Below are 19,523 nucleotides of genomic sequence, written 5' to 3'. Positions count from 1 at the left end.
GTTTTCAGTATGCTGTGAGCTCTGTCTAGATACTATCATGGAACCCCCAGCATGAGCCATATGGGCTGAAAAAGCCCAGAACCATGGCCTGCTACTTCTGGGGGAAGAGAAAATGCTTCTTGTGGGAGAGAAGAGCTTATTTTAGCCAACTTAGGAAGACTCTTTCTTGTAAGGAAGGAAGAGAACTCCCAGCTACACCTCCTAGACACATGTAGCTGGATGACAGATATGGAGATTCTCTAGTTAAACATCTTGCCTTGGGAGGGAGCCAGAGCCCATCCTAATAGATTTCCGTGAGTGGCAATGGTGGCTACCAAGCCTCTCTTGGAAAGTGTTCCTGCCAGAAGAGAAGACACCTTCTCCCCAACAGAAGCTTGGGGCAGAGACAGAATGATGGGGAATCATAGGATGGGGAAACTTCCAAAAGATCAAAAATAAATATTTGGTATTTCAAGTGCTTATTGGAACTGAGTTTCTGGATGTTTTGGAGTTCTACCACCTGTATACCACTTTATATTTTGTACAATACACTTTATGACTCTGGAATGAAGCCATAGAAGAGAAGTTTGGTTCTTAGTGCATACAATCTTTTTTATGATCCCTTGTTTCCCATTTTCCTGAAACCTAAATACCACATGTTACATGTTCCATCGGCCGTTTTGGACCACACTATCTTGATCTGACCTTTTCAGACTGGAAAATCCTTCCAGACATCAGATGATTTCTATCAGTCATTGCAGAAGTAGAAGATGAATCATTACTGTGAGAGACAGCAGAAAGGAATGTCAACAGCTGTGGCACAAAAGCAGTGAGTGCACTACTTTGTGATAAGGTAAAGAGATTGTGAAATATCAGTCAGAGCATTGACAGTCATTACACTGTGAGAGAGCAGATTGCTTAAGACTGGAAAAAAGTTACTAGATTTTGACCTTTATTTCTACCCTAGTATACCAAGCAACAATTACAATGTTAAAAGTAGCCAGGTATTATTTTAGAAAGAAAAGCAGAGTGCACAGAGGGTTAAATTATGTTATGAAACTAAAAAAATATGCCCTTCATTATCTGACCTCTGCCTCCCTCCCTCCCCCAGAAACTGAAGCACATAAACAATGCAGATAAACCCTTTTTAATGTGACAAGTCAGTGTACCTGCATGACACACTCCATTTTCAGCCATCACTATAAAGCAGGGGTCGGCAACGTTTGGCACGCGGCTCGCCAGGGTAAGCACCCTAGCGGGCCGGGTCAGTTTATTTACCTGCTGACGCGGCAGGTTCGGCCGATCGCGGCCCCCACTGGCCGTGGTTCGCCGTCCCGGGCCAATGGGGGTGGCAGGAAGCGGCGCGGGCGAGGGATGTGCTGGCCGCAGCTTCCCGCCGCCCCCATTGGCCCTGGACGGCGAACCACGGCCAGTGGGGGCTGCGATCGGCCGAACCTGCCGCGTCAGCAGGTAAATAAACTGGCCCGGCCCGCCAGGGTGCTTACCCTGGCGAGCCACGTGCCAAACGTTGCCAACCCCTGCTATAAAGGGACAGATTTTGCCTTGCCCTGGCATGGGAGTGCATAGACTGAGGTGGAGGACAGTGCAAGGAACATTCTGTCCTTCTTGTATAAGAGCCAAGAACAAATGTAATCTCTTCATGGGGGGAACACAAGAAGGAACTGTTTCCTTCTAGTGTCTCCAAAGGGCATTGGGGAGGCTATGGCACAGTTGTTCACTATGGTACAATTCCTCCTACAGCTGTTCCTGAGATGATGAGGATCTACGTCACCCTTAAATCAGGACTGCGACTTAATGGCACAACTGAGCCATAAGTGCATTAATGAATGTTTGTTGTTCTGTGGTTTATATGGCAATCAGTGGACAGAGATATTTCCCAAACGGCATTTACAGTCTATAGTATTGATCATCTCTGAACTAAGCAGTAATAAAAAATATGCGTAGATAGTATAGGCTCTGTCTTCTGCATTTAATTGATAGACCAGTCAAATAGTACTATAATTACTATTTACTGTGCAAACCATACGCAAAGTTGTTCAGAGGCCTGAGCGGGCTTAGATCTGAGTCAGTGTCTTGAAAGGACAAACTGGCTCCTAATGTGCAGGTCAGCAGTGTGAATAAAATAGTGCTCCCCTAGGTGCTCTGTAGGCTGGGAAAAGATGGATGCAGACAGGAAACTGAGAAATTCAATCTACATCTGAAATGCAGAGAAGTTAAGATTACTTTCACATGTTAGATGCAATATTTAAATTGCAATTTATCTCCTAAAATTTTAGAATTTTAAATGATTTTACAACCTATTTTATAATTAATAGTACTCCGATTTCTCAGCTTTTCCTTATAAACCTGGTGTTACCATACTGAGAACTGTATTGTGCTAGGTCCTGATCCAACTCCCGCTGTAGTCAGTGGAAAGACTCCCATTGACTTCACTGAGAGTTATATTAGGTCCTTACTGCACAACACACATGTGATATCATCCTTGTGTCCACTCTTGCTTTAAAGATGTATGTGCCACAATGTTTTTGATTTAAATTGGTCACATGATATGTGACCATCAACCACAGACAATGCACATATTCAGATTTAAACACTTATTTGTATAGTAAATTTTTTTCTTAAAAATACACTTACGGGTTATCCAGAAGTAATACTATAGGGTTGAGTTCTTTCTTTGGTCTGTAATAAGCTCTGAGTGGAACAATAAAGTTGTATAAGCCATTTCCAGCTGTCTCTGCTGCAACTATAATCAATTTATTTTTGAATCCATAGGCTTTGGCATCTTCATAGTAGTTATGTTGGCACCCCTAAAACCAGTATAGAAAACAAAAACTCAGTGGCTTTGGATAGGAGTCGATATTCAGGGATAACAATATTAGAGGTGATTTTTTACTTCCCAAGCTAAAATGTGTCAGCTGAAATGATAAAGAACTCAGTCTTGTCTGAGCTTTACAAACATCTGTTAGCAACACTGTGTGTCAGCATTGGTTGTAGCTGAACGGGTGCTGAATGCTGCTTATCTGCAAGTGCAGACAAGGACAAAATTGTGTTTGGCCACAACAAATAAACGAGCCTTGTTTAACACATGGGTCTATCCATTAATATAAACTTTTTACCTTGTCCAGTCTTAAACAACAAAATGGCACTTTTTCATGCAGCAGATGGCAAAATGTGGGAGAACTTCCAATATAAGGAGAGTAAGGAGGATAACCTTTAGCATACCTAGAAGAGTAGAGAAACAGTTCTGAATACTGTCAACAATTTAACAACTGTAGACCAAACAGGTCTAAATTTTTATTACTACTATTTGTGGAATAGCAAACAGGGGCAAGTATTCATGTATATAATCATACACTAAATATGAAATTAAACAAAATAAATACAACTAGTGTTTCCCATATAAACAATCAAAACAAAACAACCCCAATTTCTAATAAAGATCAAAGGACAATAGCTTGTGGCTTACAGGCATATGTATAAAATTCAGTAAAATTAATAAGTGGTGACATTGTAAGGGGATGATATGGGTTGTTTGTTTGTTTATTAGGCTGATAAGTTCCTCATCTAAACAACTTTAAGTGTCAGTCCACTTCCTGCTGTCTTATGGCATCAGCATGGATTTTCAGCGTAGAAAGTAGATGGATATTCAAGATATTTCTGGCTGCTACATAACACTTAAAAGTTAAGCTGATCCTAATGCTGATCAGCTGAAAAATCTAATACAATTTGTAATAGCAACCTAGATTGCAGCAAAAAGGATTAATTCCAAGAGTTTAACCCTTTTCTGATTCCTACTAGAAATTTATATGTATGAGAATATCAACAGTTATACTGGTGGGAGAATAGATGGGCTATAAATCCTTATACTTTAGGGTGTAAACAAACTGACAAGTTTAGGAAGAAATTTCTCTTATTGGCAGTTAATTCCATGATTCTCCACTACAGATTTTCTTTCTTTTTCCTTTGAGGCAGCTGGTAGCAGTTTGAGGTCCGTGGAGGGTCATGGGAGTTGTCATGCTCCAATCTTCCACCCTGCAGCTTGTAGACAACAGCTGGTACAGACACAAAAACCCAAATTGAGGCACAAGCCCCACCCCTATGTTCTGATTGGGAGAGCTCCAAGGCTCCTGATTGGGCTGCTGCTACTATTTAAGTTAGAGGAGGAAACTGGGGCCTGGTCTACACTGGGGGAGGGATCAATCTAAGTTACGCAACTTCAGCTACGTGAATAACATGAATAATGTAGCTGAAGTTGACATACTTAGATCTACTTACCGCGGTGTTTTCACTGCGGTAGGTCGACTGCTGACACTCCCCCATCGACTCCGCCTATGCTTCTCGCTCCGATGGAGTACCGGAGTCGCTCGGTAGTCGATTTATTGCGTCTTCACTAGATGCGATAAATTGACCCCCACTGGATTGATCGCTCCGGAGGTAAGTGTAGACATGCCGAAGTTGTCCATACAACCGGACTTCACAGTCATGGACTCCTGGTTTTGTGATTACGTGTTCCTGCCTTCTGATTCTGACCTTCCAGTTTCCTGACTGTTGGTAACAGACTCTTGATCCCTGTCCTCTGTTTAGTCTCTTGATTCTGATTTCCTGGCTTTCCAGCTTGGCCTGATTCTTGGTAATTGGCTCCTAGATCCTCAGCCCAGGCCTGATGCTAACCCCTAGGCCAGTTGACCCTCACCCTGTCCCTGACACAGAGACAGACAACAAACTGGACTAGAAAGACCACTGATTTAATCCAGTATGGCAAATTTTTTATTCTTGTAAGTAATCCTATTGAGTCAAATTACTCACATGCATGAGTATTTGCAGGATTGAGCCCTCAGTTTATTTCACTAAAGCATTTTTAATTTCAGTAACAAACTAATAAACACTTGAATAAAATGTTGTGGGTTGTTGTTTTTTTGCTTTACTATTGCTGCTTTTTTGTTGCCAATATTCATGCATTCACACTTTTACCACACAATCTATACTATGCTGGAGAGTCCTGTGCAGTGCCCCACAACTCCCCCCTTTAAAGGTTGGAATCTGATCTGTCTCAGATGTCAGTGGACCTTCCTCTATTAAAAAGTCATTTCATTCTTCAGACCGAAATATTCCGTTTTGTTTCCTAGTCAGTTGAGTCATGCCTGAAGTACTCCAAAAACTATGTGCTATAGGGAGACGTTGCCAGGTATGTGAATTTGTGTGTGTTTATGAAATAGCTTTAAAATTCCAAACACAACAAGGTCTTTGTTATTGAGTGTCACAGACGTCCAGCATGAGTTGGAATGTTTTTCTCATTTCAAAATAGCCTTAAGAAGCTTTGACCAATTCATGATTGCACTTCTGAAGAGGAAATCACTTCGCCCTGGGGCCTCGTGTCTTATCACTACAGATGATGTGATATGACCACACAGAAGTCGGGTGCACTTTTGTTTCTTATTAAATGGAATATCGCTAATCAGAAAAAGAGCTGCAATCCTGTCCCCATTGGCTTCAATGGGAGCAGAACCACTCTCTACATTTACCCAGTATTAGCATTTATGAATAGTAATGTGCTGTTTATATTAACTGTACATACTCTAAACCTGTAGAAATGTCATCATCTGATGGAGTAGTTTCATCCTCTGACTGGTCACTTAGAAGATCACATGCTTGAAGTGATGAGGAGTCTGCAACCTCCAAAACAGGTGCTATGCTAGATCTTCTGCCATTTTTACTTCCCTCTGAAGGAAGGGTTAGGGTAGGTCCACTGGAAGATCTACATCCTGTATCTTGTAAATCTATAGCCACGGTCCCTGAAACAGCATCAGAAGCAGCTCTCAATGTACTAGTCAATTAAGCATTTAAAAAAGGGTAAATTATGCTTATTATGGATGATCTAAAACACAACCAAATATTCAAATAATATGTTTTGGCTATGTATAAAAACTACATTAAAATATAATATTTAAGCTACATCCAGTATAGCCTTACAGCACTGAACAATATACAAGGCAGTTTCTCATTAATATGGTAATAAATTATTTTTTCCAAATACATATCAGTCTATGGCATTTAAAAACATATTCCATGCAATCAGGCTGTGAGAATATGCACAAATAAATTGCAGATTATATTGAATTTATGAATGCTGTTATATATCCATAATAAGGAATTTGACTTAATAAATCTGAATATTATAACCAGAGAAACTTAAGATTTCCAATTGTGTAAATGAGATCAGAATTTGACACCTTGACTCTTAATGCCTTTGTTCTTCCTGGTTCTGTTACATCATGTTTCTGGAAACAAAATAAAGTCTGATGAGTTGTTTGATGGACTAAAAGAATGTCTGGTGACCTGGACATTGGGATTTTACCTCCTAATTTATGCCAGTAAGAGATACTGGTTCCTTGTACAAGAAATGGGAATAATTCTGATCCGACTGATTAGCGTTTAATATTAGGCCAATTTGTAGTGAATTAGCTTGTGATATTCATATGAATGTGCAAACTATAGGAATTCATCTTTTGCATATAGGAATTCATTGCATGAGATATTTTAGACTGTTGGTACATTTTAGCTAGATTACCATCAAATGTATCAATTAAACTTGTGTCTTGAATTATGAATTATACTTTTAGACAGCAAGAGACTGCAGCCTTTTGTGACTAAACACTTTCAGTATTTGCTACAGGCCTGAGTTCTGGACTCTGCCAACCTACGCTCAGTGGAGGAGAAGGGAAACAATGATACAGGTGGTCTTATGACACTTCTTTGCTCCCATCCTAATCCTGGCACTCGCTAGGATAATAGCCTATCTTAGGCACTAGCTTTTGACCATGTCTGTGGCCCTAAAGGGTCACCCCCCAGGCACATCCCTTTTTCTGCTTGGACATGCCCTTTCAGCTTGCTGAGTGACATGGGAGCTGGTGCGGTTGCTTGATCACCTGGATGTTCTTCCATGCTCGGGGACCTCTTCACTGGCTTGTTAAATTGATATTACAGCTGCTTTGCACCACTTGGGATCTGGTCTGAACTTTGTGGGGGTTTTAAATAACCTTATGAGTTTCCTTGGCAAGTGACTTGTTAGACAGTATTCTCATTTGCATAGAGTTGTATGTGATGTTGTATTTCTGTATATAGCAAGAGTATGCCATTTATGCTGATCTTGTTGGAACCTTTTTTTTTTTTTTAATTGAATATGTACATTTAAACGTAACAAAGGAAAATGTTTTCCATTGCATAGGGCTTTTCTTTTAAAATAGCTTTGCAGTTTTAGTGTAGTACATTTTTGAGCTTTCTTTTCTATAGTTTCAGAATATTTTATGAGATTTACCTGTACTTACCCATACTGGCAATTACACTGTGCAAGGGCAACCTAGAAGGTCCATGGTAGTATGATTTGGATTCATTATTTTTTCTATGCTGTTCTTGCTTTTTAAAAGCTGAATTTTCTTCTTTGGTAATGTTGATATAAAAACATATATCTGTAGAGCTCATAATATATCGAGGGCCTGGATTCAGCAAAATGTTTTTGTTATCTTCCCTCCTAACACCAATCAAACAGACTCCAAACCTTAATTAAAGAAGGAAAATACAAGGTTTATTGAATGTATCTCAACAAAACACAAATTACAGATTACCATAATGGATCCTTAATTTAGTGTTATTTACATGCTGCAGAGTCAAAACGTGCACATTCTTGGAAAACAAATATTTGAAAATACAGTATTTAACTAAATTATTCCCAAAACAGGCCATCTGTGATCAAGCACAGTTCCTTGGGAGTTATGAATCCCAAACCACTTCAAAAACTTTTTATTCTATAGCAGTATTCTTCCGATGTTGGGCCAGTTAATTTCTGATATCAGACATATAGTCCCTTCTGAGAATACAATAGATGTATGGAACTCTGTTAATTCATCATACTAAGCTGTTCCATTTTTCACCTGTCAATAGAATTGTTTTCAGATTCCCCACCCTCCCCTAATTTAGTCTTAGGGTTTTTGATCAGTAGTAGAAAATAAGGAATTAAAAAGACAGCCACTGTTCTAATTTTATAATGTTGAAAATAAATATGATTGCAGGATACATTAAATGTGTACATTCATATTACAATATTTTAAACCCCTAATAATCTATTTATACACTCTTTATCAATTGATTCATTTTATTAGAAACAACCTTTTTTACCAGAATGAAGGTAATATACATGAAACTGACATTTGTGCACGCATACTCAGCATAAGCTTGTACAAATGAATGTGTTCAAAATATCTCAGGACACATCTGAGGTTAAGGTGATCTGAAAATATAGCCTAGATTGTCAATAAATGAGGTAAGACTGATGAATCAGACCCTAATTTTTGCGGATGGGACTGTGGAATGTTTGACGATTAAAATATGTTGGGGGGGGAGGGGAATGATTCTTGGATAAAGAAATGGAAAGGTTGAATGTTGATATCTGCAGTGTGCAGGAGACATAATGGAATTTGAACGATGGGAGCACAACACTGACTCATAGATCTTTTGATTGTTGCACTCCTGTGATGCATCTGACAAGCACATTGATGTTCCTCTGATTTTGTCCCTGAAAGTGCAATCTGCCATACTGCCTTGGCAGGCTTGCTCTCCATACTTGATAGCAACCATTTTCAGTTTAAGGTAGAATGTGCAGTAATTATTAGTGTATGTGCTCCAGCTGATGCAAGGCCTGATATTGAAAAAGAGGCTTTTTATGCCACATTGAATGACATTGTATGTAGTACATCACTCCAACTGCATATTGTCATAGCAGGAGATATGAACATGAGAATTGGCCATGATAGAACTGAATTTGAACTGGTACTGGGACCATACAGTTTATCAGAAGAGAGATCGGATGATGGTGTGTGTCTACTTGAATTTGCTTCCACATATGGACTATTTTCAATGTCTACCTGGTTTCAGCACAAGAATTGCCATAAGTATACATTCTGGTATCCATGGGGAAACAATGCAATCTTGGGATTTCAAACCAGAATGAGATCCTTGACTAAACTCATTCAGGATGTATAAGAATTTACGAGTGCTGTTCTTGCTCTGGAATCTGATCATCAAACCCTAATAGCAACAATGATGATCTATTAATAAAGTTTGAGAGATGGGTATCTACTATATCAGGGGTTCTCAAACTGGGGGTTGTGACCCATCAGGGGGTTCTCAAACTGGGGGTTGTGACCAATCAAGGTTATTATGTGAGAGGTTTTGAGCTGTCAACCTCTACCCCAAACCCCACTTAGCCACCAGCATTTATAATACAGATGCTCCCCAGGTTACGCAAATCCGACTTACAGAAATCCGCACTTACGGAAAAAGTTCCATAAGTTCTGTAAGCTTTGTGTGTGTGTGTGTGTGTGTGTGTGTGTGTGTGTGTGTGTAATTGTCAGGTATACCTTCCCACCTTATGCAAAATTTGACTTATGCAAGGCATTCCGGAATGGAACGCTTGCGTAAGTTGGCGAGCGTCTGTAGTGTTAAATATTAAAAAAAGGTTTTAATTTATAAGGGAGGGGGGTTCCCCACTTAGAGGCTTGCTGTGTGAAAGGGGTCACCAATACAGAAGTTTGAGAAGAACTGTACTATATCAAAAATTTTCAGTGTTGATAAGCTTCATAATAAAGTGATCACTAAGAGTTATGCGGTATCCATTTCCAATAAATATTCTATAGTGGATGACTAGTTGTCTGCCATAGAGGAAGAGTAGACTTCATTTTGGGATTCTATCTCACAGACTGCTGGAGAACAACTCGGACCCAGGAGAATGACAAACATTAGATTACAGATGATACCATCAAATTATGGGAGAGGAAAAAGTGATATGGTGCAGAATGGATGCACTGCAAGGTCAGAGTTGAGTCAGTAAAAGGAGGAAATGGGCAATAGAGAAAAGTCTTGAACGAGCAAGAGGGCCCGTCAGAATGCTCACAATCAATGCTGGAATAGTTCAGTGCAATGTATTGATGAAGCCTCTGAAAGACATGACCAGAAATGTGTATCTGAGACTCTGAAGGTCCTAATTGGATGTCCATATTTGCCTCTTCCACCAGTTAAGGACAAAATTGGGAAATACTGCCAGCATATTGATTCACAACTTAAGCATTGGAATGCACATTTTTGTGAATTAATGAACAGATCAGCACCAGCATGTAAACTACAACTTAATCCAAAAACAAATCCATCAGAAAAAAAGGCTGGTGAAACAGTTATGAAATGATAATTTTTTTAAATTAATGGAGATATCCTATCTCCTAGAACTAGAAGGGACCTTGAAAGGTCATCGAGTTCAGCCCCCTGCCTTCACTAGCAGGACCAAGTACTGATTTTTGCCCCAGATCCCTAAGTGGCCCCCTCAAGGATTGAATTTACAACCCTGGGTTTAGCAGGCCAATGCTCAAACCACTGAGCTATCCCTCCCCCCTAAATAAAATACCTTGTGTTGATTATTTCATCAGAACTTCTTATGAGTGAAGCCTATATTTAGTTCACTGGCTTCAAAGAGTTGTCTTAAAAGTTTGGGAAACCAGCCACATTTCAGAAGAAAGCAAAAGGGGCTACATTATGTCTTTTAAAAAAGAAGTGATCATCTTGATCAAATTATAGGGTAATAACACTGCTGTCAATCCCAAGGAACAAAGAGTCCTATGGCACCTTATAGACTAACAGACGTATTGGAGCATAAGCTTTCGTGGGTGAATAGCCACTTCGTCAGACGCATCTGAGGAAGTGGGTATTCACCCACGAAAGCTTATGCTCCAATACGTCTGTTAGTCTATAAGGTGCCACAGGACTCTTTGTTGCTTTTTACAGATCCAGACTAACACGGCTACCCCTCTGATACTTAATCCCAGGGAAGGTGTTTATGCAGGGCCGGTGCTACCATTAAGGAAAACTAGGCGGTTGCCTAGGGTGCCAAGATTTGGGGGTGCCAAAAAGCGGTGCCCCCAATTTTTTTTACAGCTTTTCTAAACCCCCTCCCCGAGCGCGCAGTCGCTACTCCACTTCTCCCGCCTCCCAGGCTTGCAGCGCCAATCAGCTGTTTGGTGCCACAAGACTGGGAGGAGAGAAGAATTTGAGCGGGGGCGGCGTGCTCGGGGAGGAGAATTAGAGCGGGGGCGGCGTGCTTGGGGAGGAGGCGGAGCAGAGGTGAGCTGGGGTGGGGAGCTGCCGCACGGCTCCCTGGGGGGGGGGGGAGCTGCCGTGGGGGGGGGGGGGACGCCTCAGGGCAGGGGGGGGCAGGGAGCTGCCGCAGGGCTGGGGGGGGGCAAGGTGGAAGTTTCGCCTAGGGCGCGAAACTTCCTTGCACCGGCCCTGTGTTTATGATCATACTACTGAACCAACTGAAATATTGTCTCAAACCAAAAATGAGAGACAACCGTTCTGACTTCCATACAGGTCAATCTACAATCTATGCCAGGGGTAGCCAACCTGAGCTTAAGAAGAGGCCAGAATTTACCAATGTACATTGCCAATGAGCCACAGTAATATGTCAGCAGCCCCCGCCCCCGCTCCCAGCGCCTCCCACCCACCGGCAGCCCCGCCGATCAGCACCTCCCCCTCCCTCCCCACACCTCCTGATCAGCTGTTTCGTGGTGTGCTGGAGGCTCTGGGGGGGAGGGAGTAAGAGCAAGGGCATGGCAGGCTCAGGGGAGAGGGAGGGAATGGGTGGAGTGGGGGCAGGACCTGTGGCAGAGCCAGGGGTTAAGCACCCCCTGGCACATTGGAAAGTTGGCGCCTGTAGCTCCAGCCCCGGAGTCAGTGCCTATACAAGGAGCCGCATATTAACTTCTGAAGAGCCGCATGTGGCTCTGGAGCCACAGGTTGGCCACCCCTGATCTACGCTATATATATATATTATCTGTGGAACGTTATTGCAGCACTGTGAACACTGCTATATCAGCATGGGGTGCTTAGCAGAGTAACTGTACCGTGCTACATCTAGCTGTGTAAGGGTCAATGGTTGTATTAGACAGGTTTTCAACAGAATCATTGATTTGCCAGGAATGCGTTCTCACGTACATTAAATAATGTTCCAATAGACTGTCTGATGACAAAGCTTACTGAGGTCAACATAGGAGGTGTGAAATTTAAACATTCATCTTTAGAGGCTCTCAAGTATGACGATGATATTGCTTTACTGGGAGAGATATGACTGACCAGCTAATGCTGGAAGAGTCATAAACTGTAGAATTTATGAGACTTAAGACTTGGGTGAAAAAACAAAAGCAATGCATGCCTCCTATAAAACAAACTACTAACCTGCCAATGCTGCATGTAGATGGCAATGGCACTGAATGAGTGAATAGTTCTATCTGGGTCATTGGTTTACAGCAGGAGATTCAACAACCAAAGAAGTTCCACATCAGCTTGGTCTTGTGTCAGTGACATTTCAGCATTTTCAAAGGACTCTGAGTGGTGGGATGTCTGCGTGACAACTAAGATATGAGTGTTCAATGTGGTAGTGATGACAACCCTGTTACATGAAGCAGAAACATGGCATTTAAAAACAACTGAGGAGAGGATACTAAACACTTTTCAGTGTGAAAAGTTATGGCATATTCTTAACATCCATTGCTTGGATTTTGTCACAAATGAGGAGATACTTAAGATCCTGGCAAGTTGCAACCTTGCACCAGTTGAGAACAAGATGACTGCAATGATGGGGTCATGAAGAGACATGTACGCTTTTATAGAAGACTTATCGAGCTGCGGTTGAAAGGAGTAGAGCACCATGCTGACCACAAATGAGGTTGAAAGATGGAATTTTGAGGGATTAAAGAAATTTAAATCCTCCCATACTGCCTCTTGACAAAGGAACAAGATTTGCAAGGGTCCATTCAAGATGGAAGGCCATTCTGTGCACTGCCACAGCTACATCGTAGCCATGTGAATTTTGCTCATGATTCATCAAATATAAACTTAGCCTTTGACAGATGTGAAAGATCCAGTTCCTACAGAGAAGATATTTTAAGCATTCTTTAGATTCTATCCAGGAAAAAAGCCTTTAAATTGTATCAGCTAGGCAAAGGATGTATTGAATGTTTAATTTTGATAACTCCATATCAAGATGTTGATCTCCTGAATGTGATATCCATTCTTGATATCTGCCTAGATAGAACTAATCTCCTTTTGCCTTAAGGTTAGGCTGGTACATATAGACCGAAAAGGGTTTTCTTTTGACACTCAAAACTGGCAGGAGAATACACAAGTCCAATAAAGTTTACAAGGGTCAGCAGCTATTTAAAACCAGAGGCAAAAGCAATACATAAGGTGGCAGTGACAACACAGAACAATGCAGTACAATATTTACTCTATGGACTCAACATACATGAAGATTCATCTGAACTTATAATCCTCTAATAATAAACATACTTTTTATGTGCATGGAAAGAAGCATACGTAAAGCTCTTTCCCTCATATTCAGCAAAAAACGCACTGTCCTCCAGATTAATGTGATACACTTCATTACCAGAGCATCGGCCGTACATTTTCTGCCACTGTTCTGGTGATTGTTGACCCTCCCTGAAACACACAGATAATGAGAATAATTTTAAACTTTCATGTAAAAACATCTAATTAATCATAGCAGTATCATATGGCAATAGTTTCTACAGATGTCTATTAGGCCCCACGAGCTAAACTGAAAGAAATATTTGCTTAGTAGCAGGGATGAGCAGATATTAATTAGATATTAATTACATGAATTAGGAAAGATTCTCTGTTCTAAAGTAATGGGTGTATTAAAAGTATCTCTACATTTTCTTGATAGCGAAGAGCGGAGACAATGTGAATTTCAAGTAATCCAGTCATAGTAAGTACATTAATTGCTATTTATATACTATTTCCATTAATACAAAAGAGCTGGAAATGGATCCTCATTAAAGATTATTAAGAAAATTTCAAAAGAAGTAGTGGTGTGAGGTCCAGGTAACTGGGTAAGCAAATGTGTGTCAATCTGGCTATGGGCAAAATACCTCATTTGCAGTTTTGTTTTTACTATGTTCAGTGTTTTTAGCCTAATCTTAGGCCTGGTCTACACTACGAGTTTAGGTCGACTTTAGCCGTGTTAAATCGAATTAAGCCTGGACACGTTCAGACGACGAAGCCCTTTCTTTCGACTTAAAGGGCCCTTTAAACCGGTTTCTGTACTCCACCTCTGACGAGGGGATTAGTGATAAAATCGGCCTTAGGGGGTCGGAATTGGGGTAGTGTGGACGGAATTCGACGTTATTGGCCTCCGGGAGCTATCCCACAGTGCTTCATTGTGACCGCTCTGGACAGCACTCTCAACTCAGATGCACTGGCCAGGTAGACAGGAAAAGCCCCGCGAACGTTTGAATTTCATTTCCTGTTTGCTCAGCGTGGAGAGCACAGGTGACCACGCAGAGCTCATCAGCACAGGTAACCGTGATGGAGTCCCAGGATCGCAAAAGAGCTCCAGCATGGACAGAACGGGAGGTACGGGAGCTGCTCGCCATATGGGGAGATGAATCAGTGCTGGCCGAACTCCGAAGCAGTAAACGAAATGGCAAAATATTAGAAAAGGTCTCCAAGGCCATGAAGGAAAGAGGCCATAACAGGGACGCACAGCAGTGCCGCGTGAAAATTAAGGAGCTAAGGCAAGCCTACCACAAAGCCAGAGAAGCAAACGGAAGGTCCGGGGCTGAGCCGCAAACATGCCGCTTCTACGCGGAGCTGCATGCCATTCTAGGGGGTGCAGCCACCACTACCCCAACCGTGTGCTATGACTCCCTCACTGGAGAAACACACAGGGAAGAGGGTTCGGAAGAGGAGGATGGAGGAGATAGCTCACAGCCGCAAGGAAGCGGAGAAACCTGTTTCCCCAACAGCCAGGATATGTTTGTCACCCTGGACCTGGAACCAGTAACCCCCGAACTCACCGAAGACCCTGAGGGCACACAGGGGACCTCTGGTGAGTGTACCTTTGTAAATATTACACATGGTTTAAAAGCAAGCGTGTTTAATGATTAATGATTAATTTGCCCTGGCAATCATGGCCAGTACAGCTACTGGAAAAGTCTGTTAACGTGTATGGGGATGGAGCGGAAATCCTCCAGGGACATCTCCAGAAAGCGCTCCTTCATGTACTCCCAAAGCCTTTGCAAAAGGTTTCTGGGGAGGGCTGCCTTATCCCGTCCGCCATGGTAGGACACTTTACCACGCCAGGCCAGTAGCACGTAGACTGGAATCATTGCATAACAAAGCATGGCAGCGTATGGTCCCGGTGTTTGCTGGCATGCAGACAACATCCATTCCTGATCGCTCTTTGTTATCCTCAGGAGAGTGATATCATTCACGTTCACCTGGTTGAAATGGGGCAATTTTATTAAGGGGACATTCAGAGGTGCCCGTTCCTGCTCTGCTGAACAGAAATATTCCCCGCTGTTAGCCACGCGGTGGGGGGAGGGGTGAAGTGATCATCCCAGAGAATTGGGTGTGGGGGAGGGGAATTAGTTGGGTTTGTGCTGCATGTTAACCCTGAAACCGCAGCCCCTCCTTTTACATTGCAAACCCATTTTAAATGGCCAACCCAACGGGTGCTTGGTATGGGAAATGAGAGCACTACTGTTTGAAACCATTCCCACATGTTAAGAAGGTTAAAAAAGCCAAAAGACTGTGTCTTACCATGGCTGCCTGCAAGCTGAAATCTGTGGCCTGGCACTGCGTGAGTGATCTCTCACACCAAACCGGCAGGCCCTCAATATAAGAGGAAAAATGCGACCTTGTAACGAAAGCACATGTGCTGTGTAATGTGAACAGCAAAATTTAACGTGAAAGAGTGTACCTATTGTTCTCTAAAATGTGTCTTTTTTAACCACCTCTCCCTTCTCCTCCACCAGCTGCAAATGTTTCTCCTTCACAGAGGCTAGTGAAGATTAGAAGGAGAAAGCGAAGGACACGTGATGACATGTTTACAGAACTACAGATGTCCTCCCACGCTGACAGAGCACAGCAGAATGCGTGGAGGCAGTCAATGACTGATTATAGAAAAGCCCAATATGAATGAGAGGAGAGGTGGCGTGCTGAATCGCGGGATGAACAGAGCAAGTTGCGGGCTGAAGATGATAGGTGGCGTCACTTGCAGACAGAAGGCAAGAGTCGATCCTCCGGCTGCTGGAGCATCAAACTGATATGCTCCAGCGTATGGTTGAGCTGCAGGAAAGGCAGCAGGAGCAGAGACCGCCGCTACAGCCCCTGTGTAACCAACAGCCCTCCTCCCCAAGTTCCATAGCCTCCTCACCCAGACGCCCAAGAACACAGTGGGGGGGGCCTCCGGCCACCCAGTCACTCCACCCCAGATGATTGCCCTAGCATCAGAAGGCTTGCCTTCAATAAGAGTTAAAGTTTTAAACTGCAGTGTGTCCTTTTCCTTCCCTCCTCCCCCACCCATCCCGGGCTACCTTGGCAATTATCCCCCTAGTTGTGTGATGAATTAATAAAGAATGCATGAATGTGAAGTAACAATGACTTTATTGCCTCTGCAAGTGGTGCTCGAAGGGGGGGAGGGTAGGGGAGGGTGGGGTGGTTGTTTTACAGGGAAGTAGAGTTAACCGGGTGGGGGGGAAGGGGCGGAGGGTTCTTCAAGGAGAAACAAACAGAAGTTTCACACCGTAGCCTGGCCAGTCACAAAACTCGTTTTCAAAGCTTCTCTGATGTGCACCGCGCCATGCTGTGCTCCTCTAACCGCCCTGGTGTCTGGCTGCGCATAATCAGCGGCCAGGCGATTTGCCTCAACCTCCCACCCCGCCATAAATGTCTCCCCCTTACTCTCACAGATATTGTGGAGCGCACAGCAAGCAGCAATAACAATGGGGATATTCTTTTCGCTAAGGTCTGAGCGAGTCAGTAAGCTGCGCCAGCGCACTTTTAAACGCCCAAATGCACATTCCACCACCATTCGGCACTTGCTCAGCCTGTAGTTGAACAGGTCCTGACTACTGTCCAGGCTGCCTGTGTACGGCTTCATGAGCCATGGCATTAAGGGGTAGGCTGGGTCCCCAAGGATCACGATAGGCATTTCAACATCCCCAACGGTTATTTTCTGGTCCGGGAAGAAAGTCCCTTCCTCCAGCTTTCGAAACAGAGCAGAGTGCCTGAAGACGCGAGCATCATGTACCCTTCCCGGCCAGCCCACGTTGATGTTGGTGAAACGTCCCTTGTGATCCACCAGGGCTTGCAGCAGCATTGAAAAGTACCCATTGCGGTTTATGTACTCGGTGGCTTGGTGCTCCGGTGCCAAGATAGGGATATGGGTTCCGTCTATGGCCCCACCACAGTTTGGGAATCCCATTGCAGCAAAGCCATCCACTATGGCCTGCACGTTTCCCAGAGTCACTACCCTTGATATCACCAGGTCTCTCATTGCCCTGGCAACTTGGATCACAGCAGCCCCCATAGTAGATTTGCCCACTCCAAATTGATTCCCGACTGACCGGTAGCTGTCTGGCGTTGCAAGCTTCCACAGGGCTATCGCCACTCGCTTCTCAACTGTGAGGGCTGCTCTCATCCTGGTATTCTGGCGCTTCAGGGCAGGGGAAAGCAAGTCACAAAGTTCCATGAAAGTGCCCTTACGCATGCAAAAGTTTCGCAGCCACTGGGAATCGTCCCACACCTGCAGCACGATGCGGTCCCACCAGTCTGTGCTTGTTTCCCGGGCCCAGAATCGGCGTTCCACGGCATCAACCTGCCCCAGGAACACCATGATTTCCAAATTGCTGGGGCCTGTGCCTTGTGAGAGGTCTATGTCCATGTCCATTTCCTTATCACTCTTATGGCCGCGCTGCAATCGCCTCCTCGGCTGGTCCTGGTTTTGCTTTGGCATGTCCTGGCTCTGCATATACTCCAGGACAATGCGCGTGGTGTTCATAGTGCTCATAATTGCCGCGGTGATCTGAGCGGGCTCCATGATCCCAGTGCTAGCTATGGCGTCTGGTCTGAAAAAAGGCGCGAAACTAGTATCTGACGGACCAGGGGAAGGAGGGAGGGAGGGAGGGGCGAGTGACGACATGGCGTACAGGTACAGGGAATTAAAATCAACAAAGGTGGCTGTGCATCAGGGAGAAACACAAACAACTGTCACACAGAATGGCCCCCCCCCAAAGATTGAACTCAAAAGCCTGGGTTTAGCAGGCCGTTGATTTCACGGAGGGAGGGGGGAAGCAAATGAATACAGAACAAATCTATTTTTTCATCTTAAGACGACGGTGCAGCATGACTGATAGCCCTCGGCATCTTCTGGGCGCTTGGCAGTTATGATGACGATGGCCTTCAGGCCTATTGCACGATCTGCTGCTCAGGGAACTCTGCTAATGTGCAATGATCCAACAGGGCGCTTGGCAGAAAATGGCATACTACGACCGATAGCCATCATCGTCATTGTGAAGGCAGCAGAATATGACTGGGGGGATGGGGGACTGGGGGACATACGGAGTTCCAGCCACTGCTGTACGACGAGGACGGTTACCAGTCGTAATAAACCATCTACTGCCAAAAGGCAAAAGGCAAGGGCTGGTGCAATGCAGCCCTACGGCTGCCAGCCCCACAGCTGCCAGCACCCAGATCGCCGATGAAGGCTACCAGTCATGCTGCACCGTCTACCGCCAAAAGGCAGTTAGCTGCTGCTGCTGTGTAGCAATGCAGTCCCACGTCTGCCGGCACCCAGATGACATATGGTGACGGTGAGCTGAGCTGAGCGGGCTCCATGCTTGCCGTGGTATGTTGTCTGCACAGGTAACCCAGGTAAAAAGGCGCGAATCTATTGTCTGCCGTTGCTCTGACGGAGGGGGAGGGGCCTGACGACATGTTCCCAGAACCCCCCGCGACACTGTTTTGCATCATTCGGGCATTGGGATCTCAACCCAGAATTCCAGTGGGCAGCGGAGACTGCGGGAACTGTGGGATAGATACCCATAGTGCAATGCTCCGGAAGTCGACGCTAGCCTCGGTACTGTGGACGCGGTCCGCCGACTAGAGCACTTAGAGCATTTTATGTGGGGACACACACAATCGGCTGTATACAACCGATTTCTATAAAACCGGCTTCTATTAATTCGACCTAATTTCGTAGTGTAGACATACCCTTAGATAGGGCTATTTAGTTACATACATGTTTATTCCTACCTTGTGCTTTATTCTGACTCCCCAGTTCAGAACACGCCACTTCTTTACCTGTCTAAAGCTCTCCTGACCTTTTATTTCACATCAACCAAGTGGGCTGCTTGTGCCCACATGAAGCCACAATGGACATGTGCTCAGTCATCCATCTATGCAATTGTAGGATTAGGTTCTATGGCTTCAAACTTGCTATGACATCAATGTAGACAGACCCTGTGCCCATGTGGAACTCCACTGATTTAAGACCATATGGAACCCTACTAATGGATCCCATTGCATGGACCCTTTTGCAGGATCAGGGTCATGGGGATCAGAATATAAGTAATTATCTATCTTGTGGAGCTGAGATCAAAATCCAGCCTAAAGCACGT

General features: G+C 43.9%; 1 protein-coding gene across 4 annotated transcripts in view; it reads right to left on the bottom strand.

Annotated features, from left to right (window-relative positions):
- KCNT2 (potassium sodium-activated channel subfamily T member 2) overlaps positions 1-19,523 on the bottom strand; it is a 293,338-nt gene that overhangs the window by 71,275 nt on the left and 202,540 nt on the right. For 2 of the 4 annotated variants that reach the window (XM_065409272.1, XM_065409273.1), the window contains exons 15-19: positions 13,390-13,539; positions 7,326-7,555; positions 5,576-5,792; positions 3,117-3,222; positions 2,635-2,807 (exon numbers count right to left, since the gene is read on the bottom strand). In XM_065409272.1, coding sequence (XP_065265344.1) covers positions 2,635-2,807; positions 3,117-3,222; positions 5,576-5,792; positions 7,326-7,555; positions 13,390-13,539 — 876 coding nt within the window. Of the gene's footprint in view, positions 1-2,634; positions 2,808-3,116; positions 3,223-5,566; positions 5,793-7,325; positions 7,556-13,389; positions 13,540-19,523 lie in introns of all 4 variants that reach the window. The other 2 variants (XM_065409271.1, XM_065409274.1) reach the window with 2 other exon arrangements.

The sequence above is a fragment of the Emys orbicularis genome, chromosome 8 (assembly GCF_028017835.1).
Source record: "Emys orbicularis isolate rEmyOrb1 chromosome 8, rEmyOrb1.hap1, whole genome shotgun sequence".
NCBI classification, from domain to species: domain Eukaryota; kingdom Metazoa; phylum Chordata; order Testudines; family Emydidae; genus Emys; species Emys orbicularis.
This window is presented reverse-complemented; position numbering and strand designations above follow the sequence as displayed.